The sequence below is a fragment of the Panthera tigris genome, chromosome A2 (genome assembly GCF_018350195.1).
Source record: "Panthera tigris isolate Pti1 chromosome A2, P.tigris_Pti1_mat1.1, whole genome shotgun sequence".
In the NCBI taxonomy this organism is placed as follows: Eukaryota; Metazoa; Chordata; class Mammalia; order Carnivora; family Felidae; genus Panthera; species Panthera tigris.
The window spans coordinates 22,166,902-22,185,501 of record NC_056661.1 but is presented as its reverse complement, the minus strand read 5'-3'; the positions used below and the strand labels follow the sequence as shown (position 1 = coordinate 22,185,501).

General features: G+C 51.3%; 1 protein-coding gene across 1 annotated transcript in view; it reads right to left on the bottom strand.

Moving 5' to 3' along the window:
- Positions 1-18,600, bottom strand: part of CACNA1D (calcium voltage-gated channel subunit alpha1 D) — a 301,420-nt gene that overhangs the window by 14,204 nt on the left and 268,616 nt on the right. The window contains exons 37-41 of the mRNA XM_042977073.1: positions 18,382-18,509; positions 18,147-18,243; positions 15,670-15,772; positions 14,235-14,336; positions 9,166-9,296 (exon numbers count right to left, since the gene is read on the bottom strand). Coding sequence (XP_042833007.1) covers positions 9,166-9,296; positions 14,235-14,336; positions 15,670-15,772; positions 18,147-18,243; positions 18,382-18,509 — 561 coding nt within the window. The remainder of the gene's footprint in view (positions 1-9,165; positions 9,297-14,234; positions 14,337-15,669; positions 15,773-18,146; positions 18,244-18,381; positions 18,510-18,600) is intronic.

Sequence of the window (18,600 nt, the reverse complement as noted above, 5' to 3'; positions counted from 1 at the left end):
CCAGTGCCAGGCTTTCAGACTCCAGCCAAAGACCCCTCCTGTCTGCTATAGCCTGTTCTCCATCACAGGCTTCGCTTGGCCAGGGCCGGCCCTACACACCCGTCTCATTAAAGGCAAGTTCTGATTAACCCTTTAGCAGGATTCAGCCCCTGTCGCATCAGAGGGCATTGTTTCAGACTAGCTCCATCAGAAGAAAGAACTGGAGACTGAATTCTTATAGAATAAACCAGCTCATCTGCAAGCTGTCCTCCACTGCCCCCGCAAACACACAGGCACACATAGCACACACGGGCACACCCTTTCTTTTGTCATCCTTTTCCTCCAGGGAAAATGTGACAGTGTGGCCTTTGCGTCCATTATGCACTGTCCTTGAGTCATATGTAAAGGGTTAGAATCAAGAGCGCGGCACTCCATGGGCCACCCACAGGGATCCTGATCCTGGCTGAAAGGTCAACTGTAATGTCACTGCCTAAGTGACTCCTGGCATCACACTCAGCAGTACACATCAAGTTTGTTACCACCACTTTGAAAGATAAAGGAATCTTTTTTAAAAAAAAAATTATCGAAAGAGATCTATGACGTCTCCCTGCAAGCGATCTGACAGACCTATCTGAGCAACCTTGATTCTTGGTTGTAGTCTGACACCAGAATCAGAGCAATTCCTGCCAGTTTCTTGATAACGGAGTATTGCTTAAAGTTCAGCAGAAGCCTCAAATCATGATTTCTATTCTGTTAGCATCTTTGTACCTGCCATAATGATCTCACATACTTTATCCCACTATATCCCAGGAAGGCAGGATTATCCCCATTTGGTTGAGTGGCCTGCCTGACTGACGAAGGCTCAGCTGGGACTCTGGTCCCCAGGCCTGCCCCACCCTGACCACCACCAAGACAAAGCCATTGAGTCTCCAGGAGCAAGGGCTGGGATGGAGTCTCAGTTGTGTGCTCACTTAGCCCTGTGACCCCACACATGACCTCAGTCAAGGTTAACCTTCTTCCATCTAACTTGGCAGAACTCTTGTATCACTGAGGTCAACGGGGAAGTGGACCAGTGATCATAAGGTGTCAAGAAAACTGACCCTGTACTTAGCACACGTCCTGGTCTCAGCTGTGCCGCTCTGAGGAGTACCGATCTTTGAAAACACTGTCTATCACACAGACCCCCATTCCTCCAGATCAGCACAGGCACGGGGGTATGACCTACGACGCTCCTTCTGAACTTAGCTGGACACAGGGCTCACAGGTAGCTTTATGTCTAGTCAGTGGGTTGGGCCTAGGGTGGCACCTGGGAGGGACAAAAAAGTTCAAGGTAGGGGCAGTGCAATATGCAGGAGGCTCTCTCACTAGGGAGATCCTAAAAAGGCTCTAGTACCCTTTCCCTTTGTGGGGAGGGGTATGTAGGATCATTTCCCTAGAGCAGCAGTTCTCAAAGTGTGGCCTGGGGACATCTCCAGGGACTGACGAGGTGACTGTAATGTTCACACTACCAGGACATTCTTTGCCTTATACACGCATTTCCTCAGAGCACAATGGGGTTATTCAAAGGCTATACGACATGTGAAGATGTCACCTTTCTGGTACCTTTGTGCATGTATATTCTGTATTTTGAAATTTTCTGTTTTATTTTTTAACGTAAGTACTGATATACAAGGGCCCTCAATAATTTTTAAGAATATAAAAGAGACCCGGAAGTTTGAGAACGGCCGATAGCTCATCCCCAGACAGGCCACGCAAACCTTTCTTCAGGCCCTGGCCCCTCACCTCACCTACGATTCCTGTGGTTCTGCTGACCTTTCTCTGCTTTTGGAAGAAATGTCCTTACCATGGCTTCTCTTGAGCTAGCCTTTGGCACTTCTTAATGGGGATTGCCTTCACCATGGCCTTAGAATGACGTACCCTTCCGTTACCCCAAATAGTCACCTCTCTTAGATGTGAGGTATGCCACAGAGAACGAATTTGCACGGTTCCCAACCTAGGAACTGTTAGTAGTTGACAGTAAGCTCCTTCCCATGAAAAACTGAATCATGACATACGAGGGCTAATGAAGGGTGTCAGATTGGTATTATTCAATAGCACACCATGATAATTAAGACCTTTTGCTACTACATAGTATCACCTGCTGTAACTTCTGTTCAGTAATTCTATCTTCTCAAAGTCTTTCGAAAATAATTACTATTATTGTCAGAGGGAAAAGAACTCCTGCCTTTCAGAAAGAGAACAGAAGGCAGTACCCAATAATCCTATGAATTTATAGTTGGGTCCCGCCATAGTGTAATCAATTTAACAACAGCCTGGTGCCCAGTCTCGCAGATGTGATGGATACTGGCCTGCATCCTGTCTTCCATCCAGGAGCTTAAGAGTTTAGCACCATGGATTCTGGCGTTGGGTACCATGTTTGCTGAGTGGGGGAAGATTCTCAGATAACTTGAGTTGTCTCCTGCAACGTTTCTACACTCAAAGCTACACTCTTCTGGCAAGGTTTAAGGAGGAAGGACAGAGGCGTCTGTAGTCTGACTGGACGCCAAGTTTTAGGGAAGCCTTGTTTCCCTTTTGAGTTGAAGTCGGAGGTATACCTCCTGACTTCTGGCTGTTTCCATGAACTGCCCTTGGCTAGCAGCCACAGTCAGTGCCGTCACTGAGCAACAAAGCCAGGCCCATGTGGGGCCAGAGACTCTTGTTTCATTTAAACCATTCCCTAATCCCATCTAGAAAGTTCACTGCTTTCTAGTTTTTCCTTATTTGGAAAGACTGCAGAGAGGTGTGTGGAAACGCCTGCCATGCACACTGCTTGGGGGCCGTCCTGCTGAGACTTTACCCTATGGAGACTCCATTTAGCAGTTGGCTGGTCACACTGGACCTCTGAGACAGGGCCCCTTGATTGTTTAATAAGCTTGACGTTCTGGTGGGTCAGAAACAGGGGGTCATTTATCTGATGGGGAATTAGCCCCACACCTGTGCTCCCAGGGCTGACTAGCCTCCTTTTCAGGGACGACACACCAAATTCTTAATAAACGGTACATCCCAAGCACTCCCTGATCGGGGCAGAGGAGACCTTCAGACCAGAGCACAATCCCAGAAATCCCTGCTACAGCAGGCATTAGCCTTTTACCGCCTAGACCACAGAGGGATGTGGAGAGGGGCTAGATGTTGGCAGGGGGGCCACCGCTGTGAAGTGGCATGTACAGACAGGCTTCAACATCTTCGCAAGGGGTGCAACCATCCCGCGGTGTGCTGGCCGGCTTTCAACCCCACCCCACATCATTGCCCTGGGCGCTGCGTGAAGTCAGACCTGCTCTTTGGCCCTGCAGACTCTGCTGTGAGAATCCATAAAACCCACCATGAGCTCCCAGACTTACAGCAGTCTACACAACGGGAGCAGAATCAGGGGCCGGACCTGTTTCCATGAGTGAGGCCAGGGAATCCACTTAAGTGCAGGCAGGCCAGACCACTGGTAACATAAGCCACTGTGACCCAAGGGCAAAGGTCACAGTACAAAAGACAACACTGGAACAGCCCTCAGGGCTGGGAGGGACCCTGACAGCTGTGCCCAGGATGGGCCTGTAGGCCTTCCACTGATACTGTTCTTCCTGTCGGTGACACCACTTGCCCACTTGAGCTGCTCCTGCACGAGCACAGCCAGGAACAGGGCTTCCCCACGTTCTGCCGGCCCTGTCCACCACCTTCCCCATGCACCCTCATGCACGCGCACACACGCACACAGCCTCGTCTGCACTGACCAGGGCAGGCAAAAGGGGCTTCTAAGCCTTCTTTTCTCCAGGTGCTTCAGAAACTTCTAGTTTTCACACTACAGTTACTTTTGAATATTGATTTCAAAACTCAGGTTGGCTCCTCTGGGGGTCTTGGGCTCAGCACTAGATGTACAGACCTCCTTAAGCACTGCTTGTGATTGGCTGAGAATTTCACACGGGACTCCCTCATGAAGCAACTTCTCAGCAAAAGTCTACCATTTGTAAGATGTGAAAACACGACCTGTACAGGTACCTCTGTGTACATCTGTATACACTTCCCAGAGATCTTTGAAAGGGGAGAACTCTCTTTCTCAGTGGATAACTACAGTACAGAACAGAAAAGAGATCGAAGAAAAACAAGAATTTCTTAAAGTTCTGGTAGTAAACAGGCATAGGATATTATTATTGTTGTAGTCTTAATAATAAGCAATTATACGTTCAAAGTGCTTTACAATCACTTAGCTATTCCTCACAACAGCCCTGTGAGGTAGGTCGACATTATTACCCCCATTTTACAGATGGGGAAACTGAGGCACAGAGAGGTTAAGTGTCTTGCCCAAGGTCACGCAGCAAGTGAACGCTGGAGCTGGGACTAGAACCCAGGTTCCCTGACTCCCAGTGTCCTTGAAACTAGACCACACTGCTTCCAAAGAGGCATCCCCAGACTGGCTTTGAGCACGAATTAAAGACGGACAATGTTGGATGAGGTTTGGGTGTGGTGGTGTTTCCCGTGGACACGTTAAGATGGAACCTGAGGTGTTACCTGGACTGGTTTGGGCATGCGGGTGTATGTGTTAGTTTAAATGGTGTGTCTGAGCTTCCTGGCCTGCCCACTTCTCACGCATTCTGGACGGGGTCACTGCAGAGAGTGGGGGCCGGAGGGTCAGTAGGTCATGGCGGGCTGGCATATAAAAGGAACTCTGTCAGCTCGGCGCCAAGGGGCCTGCCAGTCTTTGGGAGTTCGGACAAACTAGGGACGCAGAACTTTGGAACAAAGTCAGCTGCCCACCTTAGGCAGGTCTGCTTAATCTTTTTATCATGTTATTTTTTACTGGCCAGCATCAGGAAGTTGTGTTCATTTCATTCTCTGTGGGGCGGCTGCCCCCCTCCTTTGCTCTCTCTCTCTCTCTCTCTCTCTCTCTCTTTTTCTCTCTCTCTTTCCCTTTCTCTGAGTCTCTGCTTGGAGGGGAAAACTGTTAAGCCTTGCACGTTCCCTTTCATGAAAAAGAGCCACCGTGAGCAGCGTCCACGACAGGAGGCCATGGCTCTGCGGATGAGCCACGGCCCCGCTTCCGCCTTCTGGAGGAGTGCTTTGCTTGGAAGGGGTCTCCCTGGGGCCTTGGGTTTGCTTTTTTCCTGCATTTCTCCCGAAATGCTGTTTCAGTAGAAATAAGCCCACTTGAGACTTTTCCCTTTCAAGGCCTTAGCCACAAACGCCTTCCGACTAACGAGCTTGGTGCTGTAGCTCAGGCAGAAAATTCTAAAGCATCCGTTCAAGCATCTGAAACAAACGAATCAGCCAGTGAAATCTCATCTGTTAGCATCTGTTCTCTTCTTAGATTAAAAAAGAAAAAAAAAGCGCCTTTTTTTATGGCTTTAAATGGACTCATGCTTTTAAAAAAAGAAAAATACCTCACTATGTTTTCAACTAAGGTGCCTAGGTAACAGGAGTCTGACACTGCACAGGTTAAGTGTCTGTGGCGTGAGTTCCCCTCTCTTTCTGCACCGAGCCTCCCCAAGGTGACCACGTCAGGGCACACCAGGGACTAAGAGTCACTGGGTTCCCGTGTGCCACCCCCGCGTCCGCTCGACCACCTGCATCCCCATCTGTCAGCTGGGCCACGGGCTTTCACATAAACCCTAACGACTTCGTTCTTTACAAGCTGGGAATAATGGTGTCCTCCCTCAACCCAACTTCCAACCAGGTGAGGAAGAGACCATCCCGCTTAAGTCTCCCTGTCATTAACGATGGGCAGGTTCCCATCTGGGATGCCCGGGGGATAAGTCTCCTTGGATCTCACCAGAGTGTCTTTTGCACAAAGGAAATCCTTGAATGTTGAAAGAAAAAGAAATGAACAAAACTTTTCCCACTTTGGGATTTTTTTTTTTTTTCTTATCCATGAGACACTGGACTAATTCATGTCTGTATCTTGCATGGAAGTCTTCATCTGGAAGGTCTGGTGGGGCTTTACTATTTGAGGGGAGGGGACTGAGCGCTTTCAAGGCTGCAGAGCTGCGTTCCTTTGTTTACTTGCTCTTGGCGGAAACTTGCGGGTCAGTCGGATGCAGCAATAATGGATGAACAGCAGATGTGGGGTCAAACTCAAGTGAATATGGCACATGGGGGGTGGAGGTGTGTGGGGGGAAACAAAAAGGCAGCCTGATGCAGCTTCTCTCCCACCCGCTCTCTTCCCACAGAGGGTGGGAGAGAAGGCTGGCTTTAATGAAGATGGATGGACAGATGGAAACTGCACACTCATTCAGACCACAGAGGCCAGAGGACACCGGGTGCCGAGCTCCTCCCCACACACGGATCCAGGAGCTCAAGCCATTCTCCCTCATGTAGAAGGGGACACCGCAGAGGGTCTGGACAGAGGGAGACCAGACGGAGCCCATGGGGTTGAAAACCACAGTGCATCTGTGTGCCCTTGAGAACCATTCCACGGGGAGCAGAGTGTGTGGACCAGTGGTGATCCCGCTCAGACAGACTGCACTCTACGCAGCACAAGCACGCACATGCCTAAGTCCTCCTCCCGCGCTCACACTCCACCTGCCATGAGCAATCCGTCCGTCAGCGTGTGACACCCGGGCGCAGCGAGAAGCAGCTCATCCTGCTTCTCAGCAGGCCATGCCCACGTCCATGTGCTGGACCTAGTGACACTGTGGGTGCTGCTGTCATTCGACCCTGTGGCCCTAGCTCCATGGCATCACATGATATTTCATCACACAGAGAGGAAGAGTCTCCTTGCGCTTACTAAATGTAGAGTGACAAATCACATTTAAAGCCACTTCTAGGGCAGAGGAGGCCAAAGATGTAATTAGAATTATCCTTCAAGGAGACACAAGTTTTCAATTTTTCATGTTTGCTTCAGAATCCAAAGCACTTTGAGAATTTATCTGTCAAGATCACGAACACAATTTAATTTTCTAGGCTGTGTACTCAACGTAAATTACAGTCATAGCCTCAACTCCAACCAGGTGTAGATGTGCTGGTATTATCATCTAACAGGAAACGTTTGGATTTCGCCAAGGAAATGAAACACTTTCTACAAACAACAAAATGAAAAATGTTTGGGAGAAAAACATTATCGCAACACATAACGTAATTGTCTTTTACCCACGACTTACAAACGTAGTTTTAGCATCATTTGAACCTGCAACTTAAAAGACTCAGGGAAGCCCATCCATGAAATGTGATAATTAATTACTCGGCCATGTATTGTTTTTCAGGTTTTAAAACATCAAGACACTATATCCAGCCACTAGAGCAGGAACTGAAGCCATCTGGTTGGAAAGTCTTGGGGATTCAGGAAAGGGATAACTCTGTATCCAGGTGACCATCATACATGCCTTCCCCAGAAAACAGAAGCATCTCATAACATGGACATTACGGTTACTGGAAATTATGGCATAACCATCCATGGAAGAGTATGTTTCCCCCTCCAGAGAAGTCATCAGGTCCTACCAACCCCACCAACTAGAATCTGAGAATAGCAAGCAGTTTCCTACAGGCGGAGGGAACCATGACACTCTGAAATCCGGCCAGTCTAGGTCTCCAGGCCCAAGGCTGTTCAAGGAAGCTCCTTCAGAAACTCGTTCATCACACCTCCTCCTTGCACCCAACCTGGCCACGCTGCTCTCAAGAGCCCACGGATGGACCAGAGGCCCGTTCAAATCTGTAAACACGTCTTTTCCGTTTGCTTTGTCTAAGGCTACTTGTTAACTGTGATCACTTTTGAGGACTGGCAGGGCCAGAAGAGAGAGTTTTAGTCGCAAACTCCACAGCCTGAGACGGCAGTGGGACATTGGACCGGGCCTCTGATTCACTGAGCCACCTTTAGGACAGGCGATGAGAGAAACAAAAGACCAGAAACTGTCTTTAGTTGCTTCCCCTAGCTCTGCAGCTGTCTGGGCAGAACAGAGGCTTCCTCATGAATCCTCAGGTCACTGTCACACAAGGTCATCTGCTAACCCAGCATCTGCATGTGCACCACATTCCTTCACTCACGGCCATTCATGCTCCCATTCTCTCTCTCAGCGAGGCCACAGACCAGCCCTCACCGCACCTCACCGGCACTCTGGACACCAAACAACGCTGGGCGCTTCTCCCCGGAAGGGACTGATAGAAGGACTGTTCCACACTGAACCCTGTTAATAACTACACGGCCCAACCTGAGACATGTGATAAGAGGGACATAAAGGTAATTTTAAAGTAAACAAATTAGCAGGAAAAAAACATCCTTGATCTTATTCATGATGGACTTCAAGCACTCGGGGAGCAGAGATGATGGGGCTTTTGATTAGTTTGGACAGGTGTTTCTGACAGCTTGCCAACAGTTCCCTCGTGCCGGTTCTTCATGCCTTGTCATTCTCTCTTCCCCCTGCCTTTCTCCATCGCCAGCACTCACTCACAAGCTTTCCTGCCTCGCCCCTCTTCCTGCAGGCTTCACGGTGACCCCCTTCCTCCACATACCTGCTTCCCATGCCAGAGCTCTGGGATTACCCAGGATTCTACATCCTCAAATGCATGGACCCTGGCCAGAACCAGAGGGTCTACACTCCGGGAGCCTGGGGCAGGCCGGGGCTGGCATAGGGGGAGGGACCAGAGGCTGGCCTGGGCACAGAGCAGTGTTTGCACAGCGCAGAGAGACAGACACACCGCAACACACGTGCGCGCACACACATATGCACGTACACACACATCAGGAGGTGATGGATGTTACTGAAATGGACCGAAAACCAACAAGCAGTGGGGTAAGAAACAAACAGAAACAAAACAAAGCACTTGCGTTCAGATGGAGAGCTGTTTCCGGGGCAGCTAGGGCCTGAGCCCAGGGCCAGGGGTGGGGAGGTGGGTGCCTGCCTAAGGTTAATGCCTTTGGAGAAGCCTGGAGGAGACAGGGTGCAAGGCGAGCGCCGGCCCCCCGCCCGCCAGGGCTATGCCTCTGTCGCTGTCCTGGGGGCCCTGCCACAAGGGCCACGGCAGGTGCGGGCACAACAGAGAAGAAGCAAGGAGAGGGAGGCACTTACCTCGGAGCCCAGAAATGACTAGTCCACATTTTGGGGGGTGTGCGGTATCTCAGTTTAAACAAAATCCTTGTGGCACTGCTCAACCATGAATAGTCAGCTCTCTAGTATTTCAAATAAGCTTGTAAAATCGTTAGTGAAAAGAAAAGGTAACAAAAGGACAATTCACCTGTAGGGCAATGGTGGTGTTCTTCGCAGGGTATTTTCCCACCAGGCCTTGTTCTTTCCGTTTCTTGAATTTCCTAAAGTAGTCCTGTATCAGGAAAGTGGCATAGAACTTCCCCACGGTTACCTCATCATCTAAACGGAGAGACCAGACAGAGCTCTCCCGAATCAGCACATTTGCACCAGGAGCCTAAACTCTCTCGCTCGGGGCCGGGGCTGGGGTGGGGTGGGACTGTGCGCAAGGCACTGAGCTCTGGGCTTAGACACGGGAGACTAAATCTAGCAAAAAGCAAGGTTTTGCAAAGCAGTTAAGGCTCAAAATTAGAGTCAGTCACACGAACTGATACTCAAAAGTTGCAGAAAACAATATGTTTGTCATGAGTTTATTAGAGCAGCGTATTAGTAACACTATGAAGTGCTGTCTTGGTTATTTACTTAAAATAAAAATTACAAACCAAAAAGAGGCTTCCTGGGTCCTATTTTCACCCCTGTGCATAGGGATTTGCATGTGTAATTACCATGAACACCGAGGGCAATTAAGCACCCAAATCCCGATGCCTGGAGATAAAGACAGAGACCTCAGAAAGTGACAGACAAGCTTGGAAGAGGAGGAAGGTTCAGGAAAGTGGCTGCAAACCCAGATTTTCACGTGCCCCCGTGACTCTGTTCCAATAGCCTCCATATGCCATTTCTGCGTTTGTAACCCAGAGCTGCTTGTTTTCGGCACAGCGAGCGACAGCTCCAACTAACCTTGGAGTTGAGCTTATTTCTGCTTTAATGGGAAACAATTCCAGCACGTACCGCTGGGGGCTGGAACTCTGCTGAGCATTTTAAAGGTGATGCATGAGGCAGAATAGAGGTGCTGGCTGTCTCACGGTAAACCACGATGGTGGTGCAGGTGTGCCCGGGGATGTCGGCCAGCCTCGCTCTCCCTGGGGTGCACGCCCCCAGATCTGCAGTGGCTCCTAGGCAAGAAGCTTAGGGCCCCAGGGCTTGTAGAGGCTGAGAGGAGGATGGGCTGCCGGCCCTCAGGCTTTAGGACAGCTGAACTTGCACCCAGGCCACCTTCCCCTCACAAGAGTCGCATGTTGATCTGGGGCAAGGGACTTGTGGAGCTGTGAACACCACAGGAGATGAAGCCCCGAAGCACTTGGCCTCCTGCCTGGGCTGGAGGACAGTGAGCTGGCAGCCTGCTGACAATGGCATCCACTGCAATGATGGTGGAACACGATGGGTTAGGGGCCACTGGGACCCTCTGTATTCACTAATGCATCTGGGTGGGGTTCATTTGTGCCCATGTGGGACGTGTCCCCGTCTGGACACCACTAGTGTCCTGCCAGAAGCCACTCAGCGCTACTGAATAAGAAGATGCCTTGGGGAGGCCTGCCTTGAGAAGTGTGCTGCCTTCCTCCCAAACCTCAGCCAAGAAGTCCTGGACTGGTGCAGGGGTCACCAAAGTGACCAAGGCTTTGGGTAGCTTGTAAAAACATGTCCTACATCAGTCTCAGGCTGGTCCAAATGGCCTAATGATGTACTGTTCATGGGCAAGGAGGCCAAGAGGTGAACAGACAGTCCAGGTCTCAGGACTTCAGCCCTGCTTTGCTCCTAAGCCACTCCGCATTTTGCCCAGGATGCATCTGGAATACTGGTTCTAGCTGCTGTTACTCTGGGGCACCCACGCTCCCAGAGGAACTCTACGTGGGTCTCATGGCCTTTTCACGACAGCTCTGAGATGGGGGACCTGTTGGTCCCTCCGACAGGCGGGGTGGGGCTGAAGGACTTGTCTTGGCCAGTGCAGCGGGATGTGAGCCCAGGGCAGCAGGCCTCCCAACCCTGAGCTCTCCTCCTTGTTACCCCCTCAGGGACGGCCCAGCTCTGGCCACATAGAGGGGCTTCTTTGGGGCTGCCTCCCCCAGAGTATAAGTCTCTGTACCGAGCTGCGTGCCGCGGGCGGCTCACGGCTGCCAGCAGACAACCCCGGGAGCCCAGGAAGACTCTGCCTACCGTACTACAGCTGTCCCCTGCAGCCCATGGTGTCACGTCTTCTCCATGGGCTCCCAGAAAAAATACACTGGGTCTGCAGAAGGCCCACCTCATTCCATACTGGGACGTTTCCCAAAAATACAGGCCTAACCCTCTTCTCCCTTGAGCCGAAATGGCCCAGGGGGCTCCTGAGGGAAGGTCTTGGCTCTCCTGGCCCAGAACCGGGGGCAACAGGGGGCTCAGCACAGACCATGGTTCTGCCTGAGCGGCCATTGGTCTTCTCCACTGGTCTTGGTCTTCTCCACTGAGATGCTAAGCTAATTGAGGCTGGGCTGAGGATGAGCTCTCAAGAACAGAAAAAGTCAAAGCTACAGCAGGTTAGAAAAGGAAGGGACAGAAGGAACGGATGCAGTGAGGCCATCCGGGCTCAGGCCTGGAGAGAAAGAGATGGGGTCAGCTTTTTGCACTCTTCGGGGCAAAGGAGCCGGAGATCCAGGTCAAGGAGTAGAGGCCCAAAGGCAAGGACAGCCTCTGGGAGGAGAGGGGACTTCTAAAGAAAGGGCAAAGAGCCATGAAATGGCAGAAGACTAAAGAGCGGAGCAGAGAGAGAACATGAGCAAGATGCAGAGATGGGCAAGGAGACCACTTAGCCCAGATGGTAGAGAGAACGGACGGGCTGTGCCTGCAGCCACAGGCCCCTGCACTGTTCCTCCAAGGCTGGCCCCTGGATGTCACCTCCTTCTCAAGCTTGTGATGGCCTGGGGGCCACCTCACACCCCCTGGGCTACAAAGCCCTGCTGTCACCAGTCCTGTAAGGGGCTCCCGGAGCACCTCGCATGGGCCGGTCCCAGGCGCCAGGAGCAGCCAGCCTGGCGGGGTCTGCTGCTCCGACCGGGTTACAGCCTGAGCCCCTTGGCCCTGGGAATCTACCCGTCTGCTGGCCCAGAGGGCTGGCCCGATATTCCCATTTTCCAAGTGTGCCATGATGTGGGCGAGTCTGGGAACCCCTGATCTACTGGAAGAGAAAAGAAAAAACAAAGAGCCAAGTGGCGAACGCAGGCACTAAACCCTGCCCTGACTTCATTCAGAGTTTGTCCCCCGATGCCTGAGAGGCACCGCCTCGTGAACCTCTTCAGCGCAGTAGCACTTATCTGAGATTGGGCCTGGGTGAGCACCACCCCAGGAGCATATCAATGATGGGAGCTCCCACGGCATTCTACCTCTTGCCAAGGCCCCACTGCCTTCTTCTTGGGTTCCACCAAGCCCCCTGCTGCCATTCAGGAAGAGGGTAACACCTGTCATCCTGAACCCCGATCTTTTCTAAGAAATAGACAGAAAAGGCCAGGCCCAGTTATTGAGCCAAGAAAGCGGAGGGATATTTAGCCTCTGTTGGCAGTCTAGCAGGGCTAAAAGTTGACCTGTTTTTCGGAGGAAGGGCGCTTACAGGGTGAGCCAAACTCTAGACCTTCTCTTTCTGGTATAATTAAGAGACATAAAGCTTCACAGTGATGTGAACACGCTCGTCAAGATGTCGGGGTGAGACTGGTTTGTGAAGAAGGCGGCGTGTGAACAGAGGTGAGGTGAGGCGGGGAGGGCCTGCCGGCCCTGGGAGGAGGGTTTACTCGGAGGGGCGCAGCCGCTATTCTGAAGCATGCATCTGTGTTTCAGAAACATCGTAGGGGAATACGGCTGCCAAGAGATAACCCTGATTCCATGCCACCACCCTAAAACAGAATTGCTTCAGAATATTCTGAAAGACTGAGACTTGAAAGGAATGGAGGCTGCAGAAAAAGCTCAAGCACATCGTTACAACAATTTTAAGAAAGCAATTTATCTAAGCCATGCGAGCACTGGGTGCAGTAGCTGCGAGGAAAAGAACGAAAACCAAAGAGTCGTTTTAAATGTGCAGTATCCGTTCTCCTGTGGGGAGCCAGCGTTCTCTACGTGGGAGTGTGGGGGGGTGTTGTTGTTGTTGTTGTTGTTGTTGTTTGGTGTTTGGGGGGTTTTGCTTGTTGGTTTTTTTGCCTTTCTCATTTCTTTGGGGCCATCGTCCCCTGCTCTGAGCAGGTGGCTCCACCAGCTACGGGGGACTCCGTCCGGTGGCAAAAGCTCACACTGCTCTCGCTTCATGCAGAGGGCCAGAGCGGGCCACCATGCTGCTGTCTCTCTCTCTCTCTCTGCCACCCAAGAGCCAGAATTGTCATGTCAGAGAGAGAGGCCTTGGCCGTGTCCTGGGCCAGGGTCCTGGGTCGGCTTCTAGGCCTGAGCCAGGACCAACCTGGAAAGCTGCAGGAGAGGTGACGCTAGAAAAGTTCAGTTGGTCGTAAAGCACAATGGTGCTCACAATGGGCCCAGGGCTGGGGACGGCTAGAATGTGGGCGTGGTGGCACTAAGCCCACGGATGCTGCACCTTTAAAACGTGAAAATAAAATAGTCACAACACAACCACCTCCACGTCTAAGTCCGGTGTACTTAAACAAAAAATGGAAAAACAGCATATATATTATATATATGTGTGTCATATATATATATACGTCTGAAAAAGTTTAGTCAGTTATTTTATGACAAATAACAAAAGGAAATAAGCATGCCTGTTAGTTCTGTCTCTAAACTCCAGTTGAAGGGACATTCTGGGTAATTACGATGGTAAATTCAGTCTGGAGAAGAACATTTCAAAAATATCATTTTCTGAAAGCTATCTATTTCTTCTGAAACCTTTTCAACAGTATGTTGAAAGATAAGTGGAAACTAGTTTTAAATATTTCATTTTGGTTGAGAAAATATAAGCTTTCCGTTTTGTGACTGTAATCTCATTCCCCAACGGTAATCCCTCCACCAACGAGAAAACCCCTGCTCCAGCCATCTGAGTCTTGGGTTTCCTTCCCACTGAAGCCTCTCCTTTTCTGGAATGGTCCTCCTGTTACCCCAAATCATGACACCAAAAGGCCAAAGAGCCTTCTTTAGCTGTGGGCCTGAATGCTCTAGCGGATACATAAAGCATTCTGCAAACACCCTGTGGGCTTGCTGGAGATACTTTCATTAAAACCAATGCGTTGGCCAAGAACTACTTAGGAAAGAGATTGCACTGACCACCAGCTGGAGGGACAACTTGGTCAAGCAGTTTCATGCTGGTTTTCTTCCAGATTTTCTTTATCACAGCTCGGAGCTCTTCATTAGCTTGTTCCAGGTTCCCTGAATCCAGAAAGCAAGAGGGGAAAACAAGCCTTGTGTCTCTTAGCCAGCTCTCCTGTCTGATCCCACCGAGGCTGCCTCCCTCCCAGCCTGGTCTGGGGCACAGCCCTCGGATAGGGCGGGGCTTGCCTCTCCCCAGGGCTCTCCAAGTGGGGGTCACAGGCAAATGGTGGGCAAGCCTTGCACCGGGCAGGCACTCCACAGTGGGAACAACCACGTTTTATTTCGGAATTCAAGGTCTATGCAGTCTGATCTGTCCTACCCTCCCACAGCCAAGACCCACCCTTTCCTTCCCACCGCCTCCAGCTACAATGTCTTCTCCTTCTCAGCTGCCTGTTCCAAACCCTGCCTCCATCCTTGAAGATCAGACTAAATTTCCCCCAAATGAGACTCTTGCAATTCCTACTGTATGTACTTGTCAGCACCACAGAATCCTGGTCTTTCATTATATGGGCTGATGCCTGTCTCCTCCACTAACCTGTCAGTACCTAAGACCACCCTGCCTTCCACATCGCTCGGAGACACTGGCTGGGGCCAGCTATGGGTGTGCACCCTGCAAGGGGTACCTGGGAGCTTGGAGAGACTGGCTTTGTGGAGAGGTTCGCCTAGCACTCTGGGGCTGCCAGAAAACAGCCGTCTGCAGACTGTAGGCGTGCCTTGCTGGCCACTCTTCCTTCTGGTCCAGGGTGTCAACAACTGGGTCCTTCACAGCCTCCAGCCTCCCACCTCCTGGTCACTCCTCGACCTGCTTTCTGTCCCATCTCTGGAGTCATCACCGAGCCGACCCCAATAGCCATGCTCCAGGGCTGGGTGTGGCCATGAAGACCACTCTGGTTTGGTCTCAGCTGGGGAGAGGCTCCTTTGAACAGTCCCCAGGTGCCAGCTATGTGCCCGCCCCGCAGAGGGCCTCCCGCAGGCCTCCTCTCATCTCATCCTCAGGACTTCTGATGGAGGTGTATTTCTTTTCAATAGAGAAAGGAGCTACAGCTCAGCACGGTGGAGTCCCTCTCTGAAGATCACACAATAGGAAGGGACAGCTGGAGTGAATGTATTTGTGACGGTCCTGTCTCTGCCCTAACCTCCCATTTCTCCTGCTCTGTAGCAAGCAGTGGCAGAGGCAGGGGTCACCTCAAAACTCTCGGGGACAAAGTGAAGCATAAAGGCAGGTGGGAAGGGATGGGGAAGGCAGGGACAGCCAGCTGGCTCAGCACTCACCACCCCTTCCCCAGGCGAAGGCCCAGACAGGACAAGGAAAGGCCTAGACGGGAGAACCCAACGTGGGGTATGGCATCCCTCCCTCATGTACCACCTGTCCCGTCCCGGAGATGCTCACCTTCCGTCTTGATTTTAAGAGCCGTCCGAACCAAAGCAAACAGAGTTGCATTAAACATGACTGTCCCATCACTGTTGAGAGGCATGTTCATGGCAACTAGTCTCTGTAAACAGAAAGAAGTTTCTCAACAGAAGGCAAATGATGGAGGATGACCACGTCCCTTGACGGTGTTTATTCTCAGTTTATCCCTCACCTTCTTTCCAGTTGACACGCAGTTCAATTCAACAACTCGCTGGGGGAGTACCCACCATCTGTGGGGACCCTAGAGCTGACACAGATCAAAGCTTTATCGTGAAATGCAAATCTGGCACTAAATGGTGTGCTTTGCTTGTTTTTAAGCTCCACTGTTTAATCACCTCACTGTTCAAGTCTTCTTCTCTCCCCTTCTGCTAAGCAGCCATCCCTGCGTCCTGGGGTCGGGCCTCCCTTCAGGGCACGTCCTTAAGGCTGTCGTGAGGGGTGAAATAATACACCAGGTACAACCAGCCAGGCACAGGGCTTGGGACTTGGGTCCTCACTGTTCCTAGCACAGGGAGTGTCCTTCAGGGAACCCTGCCCCGTGGGGCTGTCATGTAGTGCTTCCTGTGAGTCCGCGCGGTGGCTCTGTCTGGTCTTCCAGGGCAGGACCCCCACCTCCTGCTCCTCTTCCCGCTCCTGGTCCCTCGAACACCAGCCCTGAGAGCTGGGGAGGGGACTTGAGTGAGTGACACCCTCTCTGGGCCCCAGTTACCTCCCCTGCAAATGCAGGCGGCACGCCTAGCTGGGATTAAGGGAGATCACGGACGCTAAGATTTCGGGGGACGCCTGGCACATGGTCAGAGCTGAGTTAAGTGCTACTTGTAATTGTTAATAGTTCCAAACTTCTTATTTTTGGCTGGCAAGCCATCCTAAGAGATTTGTAACACTTTTTCTCTTCCCTATTAGCAGCCTGGAATCTTGTGTTCACGTGACTCATCCCACCTAAATTTCTAGCCCTGCGACCAACCATGTCTGTCTCCAAAACTAGCACTGGCAGCCAGGATGGCTAGCATGTACGTTTGCTTTTCCCAGAAAGTTCCTGAATCGGCAAAATGGACCACTTTGTGCCTCAAGGATACTTAGATCCTTTATGTAAAAAGGTCTGGAAACGTAAACACAAAACGACAGCCATGAGCTGGAACCCATCTTGTTCTTGGAAAGCAGAAAAGAGGCTGGTACTGGAAAATTTAAGAAAAAAAGTCAACTTCGGTGGCTTATTCTCTGTACCTACATCCGGAGTCCAGGCTACAGAGAAGCAAAGACAGTGGCAAAGATCCCAAGGACTTGCCAACGAGGGTTTCTGGACTTTCAGGGCAGGGAACAAAGAGTTTTTCTCCAAAGATTTTTTGAAAGCCTAAGATGCAGTGTAGACCCCACTCTGTTACAGTGGGTTCTGTCTAGAGCTGGCCCCGCAACCCTGGAGCAGTAAAACCCCCGATCCCAGAAGCACCTCAGACCTGCAGGGAGAGGGCCCAGCTGTCGTGTGGACTGGCTGGATTTCTAGGGGCAGAGTCGCAGTTTCCGTCTCCTTCAGAAAGGAGAATTCTCTTCTGTTGCTACTGCTACACTGACTCAAAGGGGTTCTCTGTGAGCTCTAAGGAAAGAGAACAAATCTCAGCTGGGGCTCACAGACAGCTTGGTATGGTGTGAAAACTACAGGGATGGGGTGGGGGATCTGGACCCATCCCCAGGAGGCCACTGCTGATGCACAGCCCATGGGGACAGGTGCTCTGGCAGCAGAGGGGCACGCCACCACGTTCATGGTCACTCAAGCGAGTAAATGTTCAGGGCACCAAGTCTTCTCCATTCTACTTCCCAAGGAGAGCTTCGGTTGGCCGTACCCTCCTCTACCCCACCTCCACTGCCCTCGCTCTGGCTCCTGTCACTTCACATGGAGACTCCAGCAGCTCTCAGGGAGGTCCCCTGCCTCGGTTCACTCTCCCGTCGCCAAGAGGCCATTTTCCACCATGAAAGTCCACCCGTGCTTCTTTCACGGGACTTGGCGTGGCACGGAAGGCTCCTTGGAGCTGCGCTCGGCTTGTGCCTGCAGTCCTCTGCCATTTCCTCTTATGTTCTAGGCACACCAGTGACTCTCTGTTTGCCAACATGGTGACCGTTCTCCTGCCTCTGCATCTGAGCTCTCTGTGTTCCCTTTCTGCAATGCCCTTCCTGCTCCCACAAACTCCCACTTCTCTCCTTCTGGACCTGACACAAATGTCACCTTCCCCTCCACCCACCCGGTGACAAATTACTTAACTCCCTTCCTAGTCTTCCTGTTGCTGACAGGGTGTCTTAAGAGTTACAAATGTGATAGCTCCTCAGGACAGGAACCACATATTATTTATCTCTGCAGCCCCAGCACACCTGATGTAAGGCTGGCAGAATGTTACTTAACGTTTGTTGAATGAAGCAGGGAGTCTCTGCAGAGAGGCCATCAGACACGCAGACAGGACACTTACCTTACAGGCTACTCTGTGTGGGCATAATTTCCCAAACCCCAGGGGAGGCTGGATTCTGCGGAGCAGAGTGACCACATCAAGGTGCTTGATCCTTCCCCTGGAGACAAAGTACAGCAGGAGGTCCAGGGAAGCGTTGGCTGGCCTGAGCTCTCAGCCCATCCCACCTTCCACAGAAATCACGGCCAACGTTCCAGAAACAGCCCACACAAGTCACACGGAACCCTTTTCAACTTACTTTGCCTCAGGGTCATATTCTGACCATATTCTTTTGAATTCATCCAAATGGTGAGGCCCCAGAATAGACCAGTCCCGGGTCAGATAATCAAAGTTGTCCATGATGACAGCTACAAACAGGTTGATGATCTGAAAAAGCAAATCAGAGGCAAAGAGCTGCAGCTGTCATAGTGGAATGGCTAGGGCTAGACCTTAGTAAGGGCCTCCTAATTATAAGGGT